At 40.1% G+C, this 21,525-nt stretch overlaps 1 protein-coding gene across 7 annotated transcripts in view; it reads right to left on the reverse strand.

The window, feature by feature from the left end:
• The window catches only part of caskin1 (CASK interacting protein 1), a 160,223-nt gene that overhangs the window by 29,421 nt on the left and 109,277 nt on the right, over nt 1–21,525 (reverse strand). For 4 of the 7 annotated variants that reach the window (XM_012857849.3, XM_021313621.2, XM_021313635.2 and 1 more), the window contains exons 7-12: nt 18,284–18,392; nt 15,364–15,472; nt 15,069–15,163; nt 12,885–13,002; nt 7,870–8,115; nt 572–676 (exon numbers count right to left, since the gene is read on the reverse strand). In XM_012857849.3, coding sequence (XP_012713303.2) covers nt 572–676; nt 7,870–8,115; nt 12,885–13,002; nt 15,069–15,163; nt 15,364–15,472; nt 18,284–18,392 — 782 coding nt within the window. The remainder of the gene's footprint in view (nt 1–571; nt 677–7,869; nt 8,116–12,884; nt 13,003–15,068; nt 15,164–15,363; nt 15,473–18,283; nt 18,393–21,525) is intronic. The other 3 variants (XM_012857857.3, XM_021313636.2, XM_012857865.3) reach the window with 3 other exon arrangements.

Here is a 21,525-nt window from a genome sequence, read left to right on the forward strand (position 1 = left end):
ATAGGTGTGACTCTCCGTTGAAATGCACTGGACAGCTTGTGACTGGATGGACAGGACAGACAGGCCAACAGATGACTGAGTGACAAACACTAAAGTGGAATAAAGACATGCCTCTCGCTCTCACACTCGTCAAACACACACACACAATCACCATTTCTTTCTCTTCATCTTTTTCTCTCTTTGCCTTCTTGTTCTCTCTCCCATCAACAGCCTCCCAGCACATCCCACCAGGAAAGACACACGCACGCACACACAGACTGTAGACCGATGCAAATGCCTGCAGCCTACACATACGGCTACTGAGCTCAGCTAGGTTTCAGATGGAGGGATAAGCAGGACATGGGAGACTGTCAGGAGCAGGTCAAAAAGTATCTGAAAGCCTTCAAGCGGCATCCTCGTACGGCTCAAGCAGACCGATTGGCTGGGGTTTTTCCCCCCCCTGTCGGGACCGTTGGAGGGCCACAGGCGGCAGGCGGGAAGGATTTTACCAACAGACGTCAGATACTGTTTGGCCCTGTTCAGACTTTAAGGAGTCAGAGGTTGAGGGCTCAGCGCAGCGCGGCTGAATTACCTGCCACGGGCTTGCGCAGAACCCAGATCTCTTCGTTGGAGCCTCCATGGGGCCCGCTGGATGGGGTGGGAGAACTGTGAGGACTTGCCTCTGAGCCTCGACAACCTTCAACACAGAACACCACTGTTAACCGCTAACCGACCCCTGAAGTGGCAAAGGGAGCGGCCGATTGGCAATTAGAGACCTGCTTTTACAGCAGCAGCAACCGATCTTTTTACATTCATGATTATGTCTTGCGTTATCTTATTACATTTTTTTTTTGGCGGGGGTGGGGGGGCTGAGTGCAGTAGGACATGATTTTGGTATGAACAGGTTTGTTAGTCTTACTTATTTATTTTAATAAGTTCAAATACTGACTTATGTTTCCGGTAGGTAATATTCAAAAGGCTAGTATTCAAGAGACTGAAGCATTTATATTTAATTATATCTAAACCAGCAGCCCATTATCACAACTGTCATTCTCTCGTTATAACGTTATAATTAATAATTTGTATATCATCATAAAAAATACATAATAAGATAAGTTAAATAAACAAATAAATATCTGATTCTTTTTTTACTTAAGTGGCTATGGCTGGGCTGGTCAGAAACTCATCACTGTCCAATCAGTCAACACAACTCTGTGACAATAGGTCAGGCTAATCACAACACTCATGGGTGTGAATGTTGTTATTGGTTGTTACCCCAAAGTTAGCGGTTTTCATCATCAATGAGGCTGTAAGACCTATTAAAGCTGGGAATACAATTGTCCTATAAAGGACAATTGTATTCCCAGCGGTTGTAAGTCGGCTGTTGTTTAATGCTGCTACGACAGAGAGCTAGACTTTAGAAGATGGCTGGTCATTGTACAAATTCACCTTTCCCTATTTTTGCAGTTTGGTTAATAGACATCAGATTTGTTTATGCTAACTAAATGAGCTCTCTGCCACTTGACATCAACTTTTACCCGCCTTGGGCATGTTTTGTCAAATCGGCAGAGGAGCAAAATGATCCGGGACTTTATCAGATTACAGGAAGGCTGGACCTGTTATAGCAGTGTACCTCTGTCTTGTTTTTAACTTTAATGTCCGTCGGTCATGAAATATACTGGATCTGGAAACGCTGGCAGCTGCTTGGAAATCTCCCTGTTAAGGAACTAAATTTTGTAAATTATTTTGTGCACTAATTGTGCTAATGGTCAATAAAAGATGCTGAGGTCAGTCACTTCTAATATAAATGATCAATGACTGCATACAGCAGAACGGCTAGAAACAAAGGTTGAGAAAAAACGAGATCAGAAACTGGCCACAGATCTCCGATCAGTGACTCTTGGAAAAATACCTGAGCTCATTAAATCAGTTTAAGGTTTGTCCTTACTGCCTTCACTTCTAAAGTGGTTTTCCCTGCAAATCTTCAGATGTTTAATTATTTTTATCAATATTAAACTATTCACATTATGTGAGTCAACACATGATTGTGCTTTCCATGTTTTATGCAACTATGTTGTCAGTATTAAATCAATACTTTTCACCTGCAGTTCCAGCTTCAAGCCTTTTGGGGCATAGACCTGCCAGCATTGTACATTTAGACTCTGGAAATTTGACCCATTCTTTGTTGCAAAATTCAAGTTCAGTCAGATTGGAGTGCACGTGTGAACACCAGTTTTCAAGTCTTTCCACAGATTCTTAATTGGAGTTAATTGTTCTGGACTTTGACTAGGCCATTCTAAGGTGAATTTGATCTGAACAGTTCCATTCATGGCAGAAATTTCAGTTTTGGTCTTATCTGAACAGCACCTTCTTCTCCACATGTGCTGTATCCCCTACATGGCTTCTGGCAAACTGTAAACGGGGCTTCACGTGGCTTTCTTTAAACTCTGTCTTTTCGCCACTCCTCCTTAAAGGAGCAATAAGTAATAATGACACCTAGTGTTGCAAATCATAAAAACATACATAACAGCCTGTGCCTTTTCCTCGACAGTCTGTTGCTGCTGTGAAACCCCACTGAGTTTTTACTTCCACAGGATAAGTATGTGATGTTGTATTCTGTTCTATTTCTGGAATACTTCTCTTACTGGCTTCCATGTTAGCAGGCTGCTGCTCTTTTGCCAAGATAAATTACCAAATGCTCTGCTCTGTTATGGGAACACTGGGAACTCTCATATGATTGGCTCAGGAACCAGGAAGTCAACACGGGCTACACTCTGAACCGAAGTAGTTTCAGACCGTTGTAGGTACCAGATTGACTCGGGCTGCCAGATTGGCTCGGGCGCTACCCGATGACGTCTATATATGGCAACTCAACTCAAACAAACTAGATTATGCGCCCGCGGTCTCCATTTGTTACAAATCAATTTTATTTTGTTAATTTACGGTTATTTTCCTGTAAATTAGTCGAGGCATGAAAACTTTTAACATCATTTTGGAATACTTGTGTGGTAGTCTGACAATTTAATCGGTAATTTTGCAGGATCAAAGAAGTTACAACCTTAGAGAAATTTAATTCCTCCAATTTTTTTTTAAGTTGTGAAGGGAAACTAAACCATAAACTCATTTCATTTTTAATAAAAGTCAGCAGCCACATTTAATTTTATCACGGCCTTCATCACTGTAAAATCAATAACGTTCATTCCTCCTTTTTGTACTGATGTTGTTCTTTCTGATCACATGTTTTTTTATTATTCCAGATGAAATTGTGATGAATTTGATTATTTTTTTATTGTGGTATTTGGTACATTTAAGATATATGCTGGATAAATTAGTCTGGCTAGCCCTTCCATTTTTGTTAACAATATTCTTCCAAACATTGAGCCAATTGTCAAAATTTTTTATTTTTTTTTTATTTATTTGTAAAATGGCTTGAATATTTGTTCAAGCTTTTGAGAAAAAAGAAACCGCTAAATTAACTTAATAAAATTGATTCGTTACAAATGCAGACCGCGGGCTCTACGTAGTTTGTTTGAGTGGTGTTGCCATAAGGTGACGTCATCGGGAGGCGCAGGGACCATGGCGATTTTCTTCGTAAAATTGTCCGTTTACAAGCCGCAATCCCGCTCTCGAATAAAACCTACACCCCGCTATAATTACTTTAGTAAGTTGTCCCGACCAATTACAATATTTTGCGCAATTGAGCAAACGTTAAACCAACAATGTATAGTGACGTCATCAGAAGACGCAGGACCCGAGTCAATCTGGCAGCCCGAGTCAATCTGGTACCTACACCGTACCTCTAGGTTTGAAAGGAGAAAAACGTGACTAAGACATTGTTGATGGAGGATTGATTGTTTATAGGGAATGTTACTTCCATCTCAGGTGACAAACGAAAATAATTTTGGTTAATTTTACATAAAATTTCCTACGTATTGTGCCTTTAAATTACAGATTTGTAGAGTCCCTGGCTCATAGTTTTGCAAGGCACTGCGTGTACCCACTGCGACAAATATTTTGTATTTTATTATTTTCTTACAAACGTATTAAAAGCCAACTGCCAGCTTGCAAGTCTCTTTATTAACACTGAACCTCACCTTTACACAGCAATTGATACGTTTATGCATTAGTGTTATAAAAACGTTTTTAATTTGTTTTTTAGGTTTGCCTTAATATGTGAAATTTGTCTTCCAATATGACATGGGCAAATATGTCTGATCTCTGTGAATTCCCAGGCTGCACTGTATTTAGGAAGAAAACAATAAGTAGGGCTAATGAAATCGATCCCTAATTAGTGAAGACATCATTTACACAGCAGAAATGGCCGGTTTCAAATCTACATCTGCAGCACATTTTCATCCTCACACACTCTCACTTCTTCCTCCCCTCTCCCACACACATAGAAAAAGACAGCAGATATATATAAATATATGAAAACATTTATATACTCATTGTGCATACATTAATTCCTTACACAAATACCTGTGTATATACACATATATGCCGAGAATGTACATACACACACATATATAATGCATCCATTGGTGTGTGATTATATATGTTGGGCTTTTAAGAATGGGGCTGTAGTGCATTTGGAGAGTGTCATAAACCATTAGAACCACTTTAATAAGGGTTTAGTAATGGTTTATATGTGCAACCAAAAGTGCTCCAGAGAAACACACACATCATAAAGTTAGATTTTCCTTTCGTGTGATCACGCTGCTCCTTCTCATGGTATTTCTGCCAAAGACCCTCGGTCCGGCTCCAACCATGAATTAAACTTTTTAATAGAGATAACATGAAGCTGCTCATTCTGAAGTTGGATTGTTCCTTTTGTCTAGGAGGTGACGAAATGGTACCACGTTAACAGAGGAGTCTGGAGTGTGTGAATACCTTACCTGTAGATCATAGAAGGTGATATTTTCTAACAATGTCTTGTACAACTTGGGAAACCTTACACTTTGCAATTGCTAATTTTTGCACCACTGTAGCAGGTTTTTGTTGAGGCAATTTGCACTTGTGAGTCTACAAAGATGAAAATATTGTTCACGATAAATCACGGAAGCACACCACATGCAATAACTGATCGTTAGCTAAACATAGAGATTAAAAAAAAACTGACATTTGGGAGCAAACTGTCCAACTAAACAAATCTGTTTTTAAATGAAAAGGGTCTGCCTTTTACTTCTCTTCTTACTTCTTACTTCTTTACTACTGCCCAGTTTACTGGTGTCATCTGACATGGTGCACCGGGATTTTTCCCGGGTGATGGTTGGATAGTGTGGTAGACTCCATAATAACCGCAACAAGCGCGCACACACAAACACACACATTATGGGTGCAAAGGTAAAGTGGGTAAAAGTGACGTTAGTCTGATCCAGCGGGACAACAAGACACGACGGGGACGGAACAGAAAACACTGCCTGGTCAGCATAACGTTATGTATGGGGAGTATGTGTGTGTGAGTGTGTGTGTGTGTGTGAGAGAGAGTGGTGATATGCAGGGAAAGAGGGTGAAAACATATATTATAGGAGGGGGAAATGAAATAAAGGAAACCCAGACATTCAAATGAATCACAAACCAACTCAAGGAAACTGATGTGTTTGGAAAACGGGTCAAAGCTCCTCCCTGTTTCTAGCCCTACTGATAAAAAAAAAAAAAAAAATGCTGACAATACTAGAAGCTTGCGGTGAAAAACGCAGTCACAGACACAGAACAGATGGTTCCTGCTGGACTCTAATTTATGTTCAAACATATCCTGTGAGTAATGGCTTGTCTGCTGAAAGTGCAACAAAATTGCTGAGGGGTTAATTACCGACTGTATGAAAAGATCCTGTAATCTCTCATTGGAGGGGGCCGTTATAGAACGGCCCACTCAACTTTGATGATGGCAGATATTATGTTCTGGAAGGATTGTTATTATCATGCTGAGAATCTTTCAGCATCTCTTGGCTTGGGCTGACCCTGACATGGTCGGCACTGAAAAGATGTGCCATGATGTGACAGATAGGATTTCTTTTTCACCAAAGCAGTTCCAGCGCTAGACCAAGGAAGGTGCTACGGTCACTTTTAGCTCTATTTCCACATTTGATCACCATTATAAGCACAAATGGCAATGTGTTCTGTTGGGATTTTATTTAGAAGACTGAGTAAATTCTTTGTAGAAATCTTTTGTTGCGATTACAGCTGCAGGTCTCTTGGGTTATGACCAAAACAGCATTGCACATTTAAAGACTGGAATTATTTTTGGTCCATTCTTCTTTGCAGAACTCAGAGTCCAGCTGAATGGCACAAGCGCAGTCCTATCGGATGAAGCGAGTCTGTGAGCATTGGTTTTGGATTTAGGTCTGAACTTTGACTGGGCCATTCTAATGGCTCAATGTGCTTTGATCTAAGCCAGCCCGTTGTCGCTCTAGCTGCATGTTGAGGGTCCAGCTGGAAGGTCTCCAGCCCTATCTGTATTTATTTTTCTTTCATTCTTTTTTCTTTCTTTCTTTCTCTCTCCTTCCTTCCTTTAAACAACTGCTTTCTTATCATCACTCTTCCATAAACCCAGATTTGTGGAGAGCACAACTTTTCCAGTTGATAGGTTCTCCAAACTGAGTAGTTTATCTCTACAGCTCCTCCAGTGTTACCATGGCTCTCTTGGCTTATTCTCCAATTAATGGAGTCTTAACCACAGCTACAGCCAAAAGAGAGATTTGCAGTTGTTCCATTTTCAGAAGATGGATTCAACTTAGCTCTGTGAAGTGTTCAAGACTTAGGATGCTGTTTTATAAACTTCTCCTGCTTTATACGTCTCCAAACTTCATTCCAGATGTATCCACTGTGTTCGCTTGGCTTTATGATGCTGTTGCACAAGCATCTGTTTAGGAAAAAGAGGAACTGGGTTTTATTTCGAGGTATGACACTAAAGGGTGCTGAATAGAAATACAACATTTGAGGTGCTTGCCTTCTGCTAGAACAGAACAGAGAGCTCATGATGGCGCCGGTGGCTGTGGCCAGTCATCGGCTCCTATTTCTTACACATATGTTTTTTTATTCCTTAGCATTTAATCCAGACTGAGATCTGACCTTTTCATATTCATTTTGGCTTTGTTATTGTTTTACTGATCCTAGTTTCAAACTTGTTATATTTATTTGTACAGCACCATGGCTAATACGTGTCGTTTCCAAATATGGTTATAATTTATTTAAATTTGATTCGATTTAAAATCCCTGATAAAAGCGCTTTTCTTTGGGCCCAGCAAAGAGTTTTATGCAAAGACCGAAACAGTTATTTTGATGCTAGAGATGGTTTTTCATCAGGTCAATCAGGAGCAACAGAGAGAAAAGGTCCATTTTGGAGCCGGAACTGCTTTTTGGTGGAATAAGACTACCTGAAGGTCCGTATCTTCACATCAGTGTTTAATAGAGAAAACACAACTTGTCATGCTCATTATTCACAACTTTTGCTTTCAAATTTAAAGTATTTTAGACTTTAATCACATGTTGTTAGATATGCTATCTGAATATATAAACTGCAGTTAAACTAGGAAATGCTCATCTTTGGTAGACTGAACCAGGCTCTCAGTCATGGAGATGACAACAGCAAAGAACCGAGAAACAAAAGTTAAACAGCATGAGAAACATTGAAAACTAGATAAATAATGATCTATAACAGAAAACTTTAATGGCTGCCTTCTCAAAAATAGACATTAAAACACTAATTGGAATCTTAATTGATCAATTAAGAATTTCAGCTTTCACATGTCCAGTTTCTAGAAAACACCAGAGGAAAGCAGTCATTAAAGCTTCGTCAATAACATATAATAATAATAATAATAATAATAATAATAATAATAATAATAATAATAATAATAATAATAATAATAATGAAAAGTGGGCGTGTACCTGGGGCAGTGGGTGTGTCTCCCTGTGGAGTTGTCACGGGCGACCTGTTATACCCAAAGGAAGTGAAAAGTGGAAGCAGTGGCTGATGGGAATGTGGTGGTGGAGGAGGCGGTGGAGGCAGGATATGGATCTGATGAAACGTGGTGTCGTTGCCGTTGACTACCGCGTTGGCAGGGGCAACCGTCGCCGGGGCAACCAGCGGTATCTTTTGAAATTGTTGAGTGCAAATGACTGTGCTGGCCAAACCTAGACAACACCCACCGTGACGAAGCACGGAAACACACACACACACACACACACACACACACACACAACCAGCCAACAGTGAACCATCGTCACAGACGAACGACAAAACAGAGAATTACATGTAAGAAAAAAGAAGAGGGAATACAAAAAATTAAAACAGAGACCGAGGTTAGAAATCAAACCAAGAGAAGAAGGGGATGAAGCAGACAGCTGATGGAAAACCAAAGGAGCATTAGGAGGGAGAACAAATGTGACAATGGTGGTGATGCACAGTATGAACAGATGGAGAAAGTCTAAGACAGGGGTCTCCAAAGTGCGCTCCGGGGGCCATTTGTGGTACAAATTTGGCCCGACAGCGCAAGAGGTTATTGCAGATGGACACCGTTTTGTTTTGTTTTTTCCTGACAATTTTAAAACTTTAACAAGATTTTTTTTGCTTCCATAATAAATAGTAACAACCAGTGACTGCTACTCAAAAGCAGACTTGAGCACACCCATTCATTGAGCTTGGACAACAGTGGAGCTTTCTAAAGAAAAGATTATCCATATGCTGCTATTGCTGAGGATAGACCTTTTTGCCTAGACCAGAATTGTATTCCTTTACTTTAATGAGGAGAAAACCCTTCATATCTTTTAGATCTGCAACAATTAAAGGAGAACGTGACTAAAAGTAATTTAGTATTGCAAGTTGAGTTTATGGCAGAGCAGGTCAAAATAAAAAAAATAACTCAACAAAATATGTATTTTTTGTCATTTTCAGTACAAAAAAAAATCTAACTAAAATGTTTTGAAGAAGCTGTAAATCCTGTCCTGGAAGATGTGCTTTATGAATCTTACCTCTACAGGTATACCTGAGTAAGTTAGAATATGTGTTCCGATGAGGCTCGTTTGTCTGATTTAAGGTAACTTTTGGAAATAACCTCCTTCAAGCAGATATTAAACAATTAAACTGTATTAAAATGGTTTTATTGGTCTAATGTAATATTCTAATCTAAGAAATTAATTATGAGGTTTTTATCAGCTGTAGGCAGGAAATCAGTATAATTAACAGAAAAAGACTTGAAAACATCAACGTCTGTGTGTCAGTAATCCATACAATGTGTTTCACTTAATGAATTGGATTATTGAAATACATTAACCTTTCAATAATATTCCCATTTCTTGAGATGCACCTGTACTGCTACCATGTCATACCAACAACGACACCTTAAGGTGAGTGTTCCTGAGTAAAGAGGACTTAGTATCAGCTATTTCTATCAATAAACTGGAAGAGGTGAAGAGAAGTACAAAGCTATTACAAAGGAAACTTTATTCTTAAACTAGTATTTAAAAAATGCCTGCAGTTCGTTCGGTCGGCAGCAGAGCAAAACTTAAAGCAGATAAAAGGAAGGCTGAACTGATTTCTGTGAAGTTGCTTTGTTTTATCCCCTTGACCTTGCAACCTTTGTCTGTTCTTGGATATTCTGGAATTGGACATGTTGGCTGTCTCTGGGATATTTCAGAGTTAGGGTAAGGATCTACATTCTGTAGGGAACAAGCAGTGGCTGATTTCTACATTAAGTACTGCTAGCAGCACAAGGTGTGCTAATTCCTGATATCAGATGCCAAACAAAGTTTATGAAAATTTAATGGTGCAAAATCTTGTTTCACCAGTTATTTTTATTATAAATAACCGATGACTATTTGTGACAAGAAGACTAGAAAAAATTCTGTCCAAGAAGACATATTGGATTCAGTTTAACTGGAATCAGAAAGTCAAAGTTTTCCTAAAACTGGAGACGAGATCGGCCTGAACTTTCTGATCAGTGCATCTGTAATCACTGCATCTCACGTCTCAGCTGATCTTACAGGCATTTAAAAAAGAAAAAGTTGGATTAAAAAGATTGATATGCCTATAAATACCTTTACACCACAAATAATCAAGCACAAGAAGAGAATGAGGCCCAGTCACTATTTTTACAGGTATGATTATAATTAGTGTTGCACCGATGCCATTTTTTGGCCCCGATACCCGATACCTGGCTGTGCAGTATTGGCCGATACCGATACCATCTGTTTGAAATTGATGTGTGTGTGTTTAAATGAAGAACTGCATACTACGTAGGGTAGTAGAACTTTTTATTGCCTACCTGGAATGGGTGACAATAGTTGAATAAACTTTTGTCTCTCAAAGGCCAAAATAGTGCAACATTTGTGAAATTATTACATGTATAATAGTAGTGCAACAGTAAGACAGTGAAATTACATTAATAGTTGAATAATCTCTTTTAAACCCTGAGTTTTGGCTCTCAAATGCCAAAATAGTGCAACTTTCATGAACTTATATAACATGTATAATACTAGTCGGGAGAGAGAAGGCTGCGTTCAAGTGAAATCCAAACATCAAAATGGTATCAGTGCCCTATTTGTTGGTACTCGCTGATACAGATACCACTATTTTAGTGCTGGATCGGGGCCCCGTCCCATACTGGTATCGGTATTGGTGCAACACTAATTATAATGTTATAGACATTTGGGAAACTACTGAAAAACATTTCATGATCCATCTGAGCAAAGCCGACTTTTGCAAAAAAACACCCCACTTTTACTACAGTTGGCACAGCTCAGCTATACAAAGCCAATGCTTTTTTAGTTTCTCATCATTTTAATTTTGGTAAACTTGTTCTAAAATGGCACAAAAATCCCAGTTAGTGGAGAAACAAGAAGCAGGTGAGAGAGACGCTGCAAGGAAGGAAAACATCATGACATATGGGAGGAGAAACGTGTGATTATTCACAATCACATGTAAACGGAGACACAGATACAACAAAAGACACGGTCTAACACACAAAACAAACATCTACCCAACCTAGGCGAGTTGAAAACCTCTGAGTCCGACCTGGATGACCAGATGGATCTGAACGGGTTTAGCAGAAGTTACCCAGAGCATGACGCAGAGCTCATTTATAGAAGACGAAGGGTAGTGGTTTGAAAATCAGCTAAAGGGCTAGATGGCATGGATATCGAAAATGCAATCTGACAAGATGAGCAAAGTGACAGTTTGATATGATGGTAATTAAAGTGGGGACATGGCAGAGGTTAGGCGACTGATTTCATTGTCATGTATCTCAGTCAAAGACGGAGCTCACACCAGTAGCTTTACAGGGCAGCTAATCATGGGAAGGCCAGAGGAACATCATGTTCCTTTTAAAGGTTTCTACATAAAATGTTCTATTCCCACGGATCTGCAAAGGTTCTACCTATGTATTTGGAACAGGAAAGCTGTTGTTTTTTTTAGTTTTTTTCATCAAACCAATAAAACGATGAGGGGTTGCACATTATGTTTACATCAGCGTGTTGCTTCTTTTTCTGTTTATTGTCGTTTGGAAATACCTTTTATACTCAACAGAGTTTCTTCTGTTTTCTAGCATTGATACTTAAGGTGCACATCTGCTTCAACTCCATGAGTATTTACTCTCTCTTGTGTTGAGTGGAAATCGTGTGAAACCAGGGACTGTTTCAGAGGAGGGGATGCAACTTTGACAAAACTGCAGATGTTGTCTTTTCTGGGTTAAAGCATTACGCCATCCATGCCAAATCCAAGCAAACTCTTTGATTGCAAGTTGCTCAGGCAGCTGGCCTTTCATGCACTCATTGGCCACCCTGGTAAACATGCGTAAAATGCCTTAAATGAGTTCATCTTTACTATAAAGTACCTTATTCTTACACTGAACAGTTTTACTTTTAGAGAAAATAACCCGTGGAACAAATATTGGGTCGCTTGAAATTCCCTTTCAAATAAATGTCACTGAACAATTTTTTGTATATAGAAACTTTAATTGGACTTCGGCTGAATTTCTTATTAGCAAACACTCCATCCAGGTTTGATACGAAACAAAGTGGAAAAACCACTTACTACCATTGTTGGGTATGTTAGAGGATATGTGATGCTGTGGGCCTATTTCCTCCAAAAGCCTAGGGAACAATGTTAGAGTCCATGACAGCGTAAATACTTTGAAACACAAGGGGCTTTTACTAAAATCTAGTGGACTATTCCTTTAATCTAATGTGATAATTGAGTCTTTCAGCGGGATAAAGATCCAGAACATGACCTCGACAATGCAGGAATGGTTAGAAGTGGTTCATCAAACACAAAAACAAGCTTTGTTCAGGACCATCACAGTTCCAAGACCTTTAGTGTGTCCTTAAGAAAACATGTGGGCTGAGCCGAAGAGCAGAGAGCATAAGAAAGGACCAAGAGGTCAGGAGCATCTAGATGAGAAGCTGCCAAAAGGCGTGGTCACAGAAACCTCTCTCTGTATAGTCCTGCTCTGCATAATGTTACAGGAGACCCTGCTATCTGCAGAAAGAGGCTCAGTGTGAGATTTTGGTGCTGCAATTAAAACAATCACTTATTTTACCAGGGGGGTCAACAATATAAATACAGTATAGTCAGAAGAATTTAGAAGAAGAATAAGAATAAAAAAAACGCTGTTTAGGGACTGGTAAACCTCTGAGGTGCTTTGAGGTAAAGGACAGGAAATGTTTCACATTCTCAACCTCATTGTCATCCAAGTAAGACTCACCGTGCATAAATGATCCAGATTCACGCTCTTTGGACAGAAAGCAGTAAACCTATGTCTGCTTTTAGGCCAGGCGTGTAATGTGGCTGATGTGTGACTTCTCTTTTTTTTTCTTCAAAACACTCCAACAAACTGAAAAGTACCCTTTCACACACACACACACACCCACACACACACACACACACACGCACGCACGCATACACACACCTGTGCGCTTGCTGATGACCTCCACCAGAGTGGATGGGAAGTACCCGACTCGATCATTTCCTGTTCGGTTGTCATGGATACAGCCTTTCCAGCGTCCGTCAGGATGTTGCTCCAACACCTGACAACAGTAAATGTTAAACAAGAAGGCTATTTGATCTGGCAAACTTAGACAAACGCAAAGACACGTCTAATGGAGTCGTTTTTGGGCTTTTACAGTGAAAACTGTCTTTCAGGCGAACAGAACAGCCTAATCTGCCCTCGGAGCTGTTTACCATCCCTGGAGGCAGCCAGCACTGAAGCCTAATTGTTCCTTCAGACCCTGAGGAAAGACTCCCAAGTACAGCCTGGCTTCGTTACAACTGGAATAAGCAGCCAAAGGCTAATTTATTTCACATTAATATTCATGAGGGATGGCAACAAGCGAGCACATGCTCCTGTAAAACATGCTTGTAGTAAACAGAAGATGCTGACGCTATTAATGTGCTCATGTTTATTAATAATTGCAACAAAACGGGATGTGAGAAGTGGCAAATGTTCCAGCTGAGACAGATTTCAGGTTTATGGCAAAGCAGGCTTAAATGAGAGCCAACTGGACTTTCGTTCAGCTTTTCTGGGTTTCGACACCTATCCAGGAGTCTTTGTCACGTCTGCCAGCTAACACTTCAGCCCAAGTTCAGAAAAACTGAATGATAAACTGAACGAATGTCCAGTTGGCTCCGATTTAAGCCTTTTTGCTGTCACTGTGATCCAGATTACGGAGAAAGCACAGACACTTTAGGTTTACGTCGAGTAAAGTCGCCATCTTTAATGTCACCATTCAAGCTCTCGGTTTCAGCCTTAAAATACTAGGACCAAAACAGTGAAGATCCAGTGCTGGTCCAAGGCTGCCCTGCTCTCAGTACTGCCGTGAATGTCTTATTCACTTTGGAATAAGACAAAGTGAATAAGACAAAACTTTGTTTATTTACCTGATCGCTATTCTGACGCAGCCTGATTTAATCTTCTTGTTAAATCCTGATTGTTAAATCCTGAAATCCTTGTTATCCCGAAGTTCTGTCCCAATTCTAGCTCTCTAGAAGTTGATTTCACATGAACTAAGGAATGTGAAGCTATGCAAAGCTGACTCTTAGCTTGATTCTACCACCACCATCCTTTAATAGGTACGGTGCCCGTGAGACATAAAGCTTTACCTTCCAAACATTTCTCTCGTCACAGTGGCCCAAAGAGCAAATCTTTCCACCATAAAACCTTTCTCGGCACATTTCAACTTGCAGGTGTTGATTTTGGAGCAGGCGACTCTCCTTTGCTGCATCTGTAGCTTCAAATTGGACAGTGACACTGTTGTTCAAGCATCTTCCAGATTATGAAAGGATTTGGCCTTCCTGGATTACTCTTGAACATTTAACCCTCCTTTCTTTCGTCTGCACCAAAATCCTGGTCAGATAATCAGATTTCTGTCAAAGCTGGATGATTCAAGAGAACGCCGATCCCAACCAAACATCAAAACTCCTTCTGGAGCGGATAAAGCAGGCTGAGGTCAAAGCCTTCTGGAAAGGCTTTGACCTCAGCTTTATTGAAAATGTGTTGATCAAGCCAAATAAGACGCATACTGTGAGTCCCAACAGTTATTTCTAACAAGAAGAGTTATCAGGTATTCAGACAGAATTATGCTAAAGTTTGCTGATCGCAACAAAAACAGCGTGGACAAATGTCCTGGTCTTAAAGTTTTGTTATAGTAGACTAAAACCTGGAGCTCCCCTGAAGGACTGGGGGAATGTGGTCTGCATAAAACCGACTGGTTAAATATAACTACAAACATGTAAGAGGATGTTGGCTGAAATTTTAAAACTCAAACTGTTTAGGATTCTGTTAATAAAAGAAGTATGGCAGTAAATAAAAAAAAAAAGCTATATTCTTTCAATGCATGACTAAAATGATTACCTCAAAGTGCTTTTAAATAATACAGTGGGGGACAAAACTTTAGGAACTGGAAAGCATCAATATTAACACAAATAAGATGATGTTTTACATAAGCAGCATTAGTTTGAATGGATTTTTGTTTGACAGCCCAATTAGGAAGTGATTGAAATGAGTCCTGATCCTCATCCTTCAGCACCAATATTCTCATAGTGTGCTGGCATAATTGCTTTGGGCCGTTGTGCGGCCGATCAGAGGAATGGTTACCGTGATGACGTCTCCAGCTTTGATGTTGAGACTGGTCAGGTCGTAGTTGTTGCAGTAATCCTTCAGAGCTCTAACCTGCAGGGCCGCCGATGCATCTGCGTAAGACAAACAATGAGAGCTACTCAGTACTTCCTGTCTTACTTCCGCCTTGTCAGGAGTTCCACGCTTTATGGAAACATCATCATTTGATGAACAGTTTGAGAAATATATGAGCTTTTTAGCTGTTTTATTTTGGCATAATTACGGTTTATTCCATCTATTCCATCCTTTAAATCCATCCATCCGTCCATCTCACCCCTCAGCAGTTGCTTTATCTCCCTGCTGGCTTGCGTTGCTGTGAACTGGTAGACGATGTCAAGCGCCGTCTGGCTGTAGGTGTTTCTGACAGCTGCGTTGATACCGCTCTGTAGGAGAGAGTAAAGGGTCTTTCAGGACTTTTTTTTTTATTTACGAAAGAAATAAGTCACTTTCATTTTGCAGACCTTTAAAATGGCTTTCAACATTTTTTTTCTAAGTGTTTTTGTTTTCCGACCCCCTGCATCCCTCAGCTTTGCATATCCAGAAAGTGACATTTTTGCTGATTCTTTCTTGCAAAACTTCTCAAGCGTAGTTTTCAAGTCTTTGCCACAAATTGCCATTTTGAGTTTGGTCAGAACTCTTACTGGAACATTCCCGATTAAGGATATTCTCTGATCTAAACCCTTCCACAGGCTGTGTGAAGGTGAAGATCTGCCCCAGTCTTTTGCAACATTTACACATTTTTTTCTTCCAGCATTGCCCTGTATTAAGCTCCATCCTGAATGTATGGATACTGAAATTAAATTATGCACATTTGAACTTTACTTCTTAAATTGGATTACCTTTGAAGGCAACTGGTTACGCTTGGTTTTATTTGAGGGTATCAGAGTAAAGTGACATGAGTATAAATGCACACACTTCAAGTGGATTTTTCATCCACTTGTGTTGATCATATAAAATCCTGATAAAACACATAGATGCTTGTAGCTGTTGTATAACATAGAATAGACTCAGAGGGTATAAATTGCCTTGCAACGCTCTATAGTAGTTAAAAACTGAAACATAATGTCTCCTGTGCTTTAGACTCATAATCCAAACTGCCTGCATGCACCTCAGAGAGGAGCGGTTCAGCATCATGACATCAATAGAACATAAGCAGATTCCCCTCTGGCTCTTAACTTTCAGCTGGGACAGCTGAGCAATATCTTCTTTGGGTCTGTGGCATCACACAGGCGCTAAATGAACAAAGATGAATCCAGTCCTCAAGTGCTTCAGGGTAAAGTCTCCCAGCCTCTCACAGTCAGCGTTAGTTCGTGAAGCTGGAGGAGCTGCAGCCATCGAGACATATTGCTCCCTCTGTTTTTCGTTAAACCTTGGGGCATTTGTTGTCACCCTCACAAGAAGGCCGTTTGTGTCGCTCCCGCTGTTTAGCGCAGTAATGTGACTCACTTGTATCACATGAAGCTGCGGGGTTTCTTCCCACATCCTTTCATAAACAGGCAAAAACATTAATGCCATACATCTCCATGGAAAAGAGGAAACTTTCCCCACATTTCATCACGTTAAAACCACAAAACCTTCTTGCATTTCATTGTGATTTCATGTGCCGGACAAACGCAAACTTAAGTATCATCTTGAAGTGAAAGGATTTTTTTTTTTTACAAACAAATATCTGAAAAGTGTAATCTGCATCAGTGTTCCGCTCGCTTTACTCGGATATCCCTAAATAAAGTTGAGAGCAAACTAAGGTATGAACAGGTCTGAATATTTCAAAAGCTCTGTGCATCCCAGAATCTAGCGAATTTTCTGTTGATTAAACTGGTTAATAGCACATTAGATTAGGTGTTAATGTGTCATTAGTTAGTTAATCTTTTCCAAAAACATCTTCCTGAAAGCTACAGAATGTGCTCCATCCTCCCTTGTTGGAGATGAAACAGCAGAATTAACACACTTATGTAAAAGGTGTCTCTGGAAAAGCTCTATCAAAAAGATATCTGGCATCTTAGCTTCTGGTTTAAAAACGCCGTATTTACAAAAATACACATCTTTTTGAATCATGCATCCTTAAATCTGCCTAATCTGGGAAATAAAAGCCAAGAGGTTTGTTATTTAGGGCACTGCAGACTGATCCAGGAGTCACACAAAGGAACCCAGAACAACATGGAAAGCACTGCAGGCCTCGCCCGCCTAATTTAAGACCAGTGTTTATGATTCGACAGTGAGACAGAGACAGGGCTTCCGTCTGAGAATTTCAAGGGGAAAAACACTGCTGACCAGAAAATATGAAGGTCGTCTTCTATTAGCTACAAAAACAACAACAACAAAGAGGACCTGGATGAATTCCCTCATTGATGGATCCGTGAATTCTGCTCTCCAGCAGCTGATCCTGCAGGAGAGTCCTCAGCCGACAGTTTGTGGCCTTAAGCTGAAGGCACTGGTCCAAAGCACACAAGCAAGTCAACATTTGAATGGCAATGGAATCTGAAATGTTTTGGATTGGCACAGCCAAAACCTGGATGTAAGTCCCTCTGAGATGATGCTGGGCGACTGTGAACAGCTGTTCGTCTTTGGAGACGCTTCACTGCGGCTAACGGTGGCTTGGAGAGCTATTGCCCTTGATAAATGAAATCATCCTCCTTGTCCACCTGTTGTCTATTCCATTTGCACAACAGCAGGTTTGTATGTGTTAAATTGAATATTCTGGTGGATAAGTTATTCATTCATTCATTTTCGCCTTGCTGAGACGTCTAGAGGTGCATGGCAATGCTTAGGTCTGTGATTTAAACGTCAGTCAGGTAAACTAATACGATTTTGAGTCTAAAATCTTAATCACGATAAAAAATATAAGACATAACAATATACATCTTTATTTGAATCCATCTAAAAAGTGCTCAGGTTTCTTTGTGTAGGATGTATATATTTTTATGGTAAAAAAAATTGGAAAGGGGATATACTCTAAGAATGCAAGCATTTGCCCATCTCTCTTTCAAACCTTATTTTACTTTTCGCAAACTGACATCATTTAAAATCTCCACTTGCATTCTCAAAGGAATACTTTGTTTGGCGTTTTGCGTGGGGTACAGAATAATGTTTTGATAAATACGCTGTATTCCTCGGGGCCAAACATGCTGAAGCCAATGTGACAGGCCTGTCCCAGTTTTTAGTGCGCCAAGGATTTCCAGTGTAGTTCCACTTACCTCCAGCAGGAGTCTCACTACCTCAGTCTTTCCACACAGGGCTGCTTCATGCAGGGCAGTGCCCGCTTTGGTCTGCCTGTTGATGTCAATGCCGGCCTGGATCAGCAGTCTGAGAGCAGGAGCAGAGGGCAAACAAACACAGACAAGGGAGAGAAAGGGAGAGAAAGTCGGATGGCCGCTTCAACGAAAAGAGGAATGGAAAACATGTCCAAAAAAGTAACTGAGGTCATTCACTCTGAAGGCTGTGAGAAAGAGTCTGTGTGGTCTATTTTGTCTTGTACCAAAGTAGTACGCTACAAAAAGGTTTAAGACATGCCATGTCTGGGCTCCCATCTATTGGTTTGACTGGAAGAACTAATCTAGAGAGAAGTGAAAATGAGACGGCACTCTAGATAAAATCTGCAAGAACACATTAAATTAACTGTTCCTTAATTGCACAGAGAAAATATGTAGCTGTTATTGAATACATATATTAAGTGGGGGGAAAATGCCATGTAAAGAATTCATTATTATATCTTTCTATTTTTTTACAATATCACCAGTGGCACAATTTTTGGTAACTGTCCCTTTGAGATAAATGTAACCATATTAGATCCCAACCACTGGATCTATATGAGACTAAGAGGGAACCTTTCGGTAACAAACACTACTGGTGGATTTAATGTGAAAAACAGCACAGATGTGTGTAAACTAACCCCCATGGCCAATGTTAAGTATGGTGTAGGACCTGTGATGCTGTGGGCCTGTTCCGTCTTACCAAAGCTCTGGAAACAATGCTAGAGTTCATGGTATCATTAGCCTTAAAATATGGGGGAACTTTAAACGAAAGAGTAATTCCTTACTCTTGACTTTTCTTCAACTGAGCAAATGTACTTAAATGAAAAGTTTGGTGTTTTCAGTATGAGAGCACTTGCAGTAGAAAACACAGTTGTTTGAAGGGTTTCTTGATGATTTAGCTAGGGGTGCCAATAAATGTGGTCAGCAACCCTGCAGATCATCAGTCTTGTTCTGTCGCGAGGCTGCAGGAGATGATACAGAATAAAATATGCACCCAACCAAGTTTGTTCTCTCTGCTCGTTTGCATTCTGGCTGGGAGTCTTTAACTTTAATCGCTGTTCATTACACACAATGTGACGGCAGAGTCTGGACACAGCTGGCACAGGAACAGAAACCAAAAGGAAACTGCCGGTCTGCCTCTGTCTGATGTTTCCTCTCTGACACATTTAATGTAAAAAATAAAATGCACTTAGACAATGCAGCTTTAAACACACCTGCTCCTGCAACCTGTTTAAGTGGCCAATCTTAAAGTCACTTACATTAAGCGGTTTTAGGTTCCTCACAGTATGTACAATTCATGTGTCTGTTGCCATCTAGTGGCTGTTCCAAAAAAAAAAAAAAAAGAAGTAAAAAACAAAGCAACTGGACTTGTTTTCCGTAGTTGAAGATGTTTCGCTTCCTCTCCCGGAAGCTTTCTCAATTCAAAAAGTCTGGAGTAATGTGGAGTAAAAAGCTTTATTACATTGCCAAACAAAAGCCTGCAATGGCTTAGATAACATGCAAATTAATCGAAACAGGTCCACTCCTTAGTAATGGGCGGTCGTTAAAGCCATTAAGTCAGCAGATTTAACCGAAACTGGTCCACTCCTCTGTAACGAGGAGTCGTTAGGGTCGTTATTGGCTTGGCTTAAAGGAACAATGTTTTGATCACCCATATGATGGTGAGAGTTAAGGTGATGATTGGCCGGAATTAATCCTATAGCTGTGTTGTAAGTTTTTGAGAGTTGGAACCTATGGCCTCCTCCTCTGTTTAAGGTTGGTCTTTCTCTCTTGACGTAGATGGCTTCCTTCACACCCCTTTCAAACCATCTGTCTTCTTTGTCCAAAATGTGGACCAAAATGTTCACTTTGTTTGCTTTGACCAAAATGTTCACATTTTGGTCCACATCTTGGTCCACATCTTGGTCCACATCTTGGCATTCCTCATAACATTTGCCTCCCTGAGAAATTTGTCAGGAGCTGCCACTGGTTGCAGATAGTCAAAAAGCTGAGTCTTGGTCTCATTTGACCAGAGCTCTTTCTTGCACCTTTGTTGCGATCCACGCAAGCCAATACACGGATTGCTTTTGACTAAATGTACCAATAAAAAAACTTTGATGTTTGTGGCTATAAAGTAAACAAAATATGACTATTTTTACTATGGACTGTACATCACACAGTATATATGGAGGGTTTATATTTCAGTTTATTCCAAACTCTTCAGATGACAATATTAAATATGTTTAGACAATTAAGAAAAGTTAATCCAGGAAAATTAAAACCGTTGAGGAATGAAAAGACATGTAATTATTTTTTTCATTTAATAAGTGTGTCTGTTCCAGATTGTTAGGCACAGCTACTGAGCATCATTCATCAGTGTCACTTCTGGAGAGGCACGTTCTGCTCTATCAGCTACAGCAGGCTTCAATCTCCTCCCTGCTTCTTCTCCTTACTATCTTCTCCAGATGCATTTTTCCACGACCCGGTTTTCTCTCCCCTGTCCTCTGTCATCTTTCACTGCAGCTGAGAACGACGGAGGTTTATGGTGTGGGTTTATCTGCAGCTGCCAACCATTTTACTGGGAGTTTTCAACCCAAAGTAAAAACTCCCAGTAGACATGATTGAGTTTTGCGAAAGCATAGACAAAAGTTGGCTTAGACCACGATGAAATGATCATAGAACGATTTTACTAAGACAAGAAGGAGCACAGTGTGGATCTGCAAAAACATCCATGTGTTTGAGTATTTTTAGCCACGATATCTCAAGAAGACATTTAGACAAGTGTGAGTGTGAGACTGGGTTCCTGCACATTTTTCCATGTAAACATTCAAGTCTTACTTCTCAGTTCATTTAAACCATTTTAAAATATAAAACACACAAAAATCCCTCATCTATTTACAGCAGACACTTCTATACTAGGTAGGCTTGATATGTGGATGTGGGGAATCTGCATAAACCAGACACTGACTGACAGACAGGAAGGAAGGACACATGGAGGGAGGAACATCCACAGAAGGAAGGACAGAAGGGGACAGGGGAGAAGAAGGAAATAAGGACGCAAGGAAGGACAAAGGAAACAAGGGACAAACATTAAGAAGAAAGGACACAAGGGTCATTCCTAGTATGAAAGGATAGGGTACAGGATGTAAGGAAGGAAAAGAACGAAGGAATTAGAAAAAGACACAAAAAGGAAGGAAGGAAGGAAG

The sequence above is a fragment of the Fundulus heteroclitus genome, chromosome 16 (assembly GCF_011125445.2).
Source record: "Fundulus heteroclitus isolate FHET01 chromosome 16, MU-UCD_Fhet_4.1, whole genome shotgun sequence".
Lineage (NCBI taxonomy): Eukaryota > Metazoa > Chordata > Actinopteri > Cyprinodontiformes > Fundulidae > Fundulus > Fundulus heteroclitus.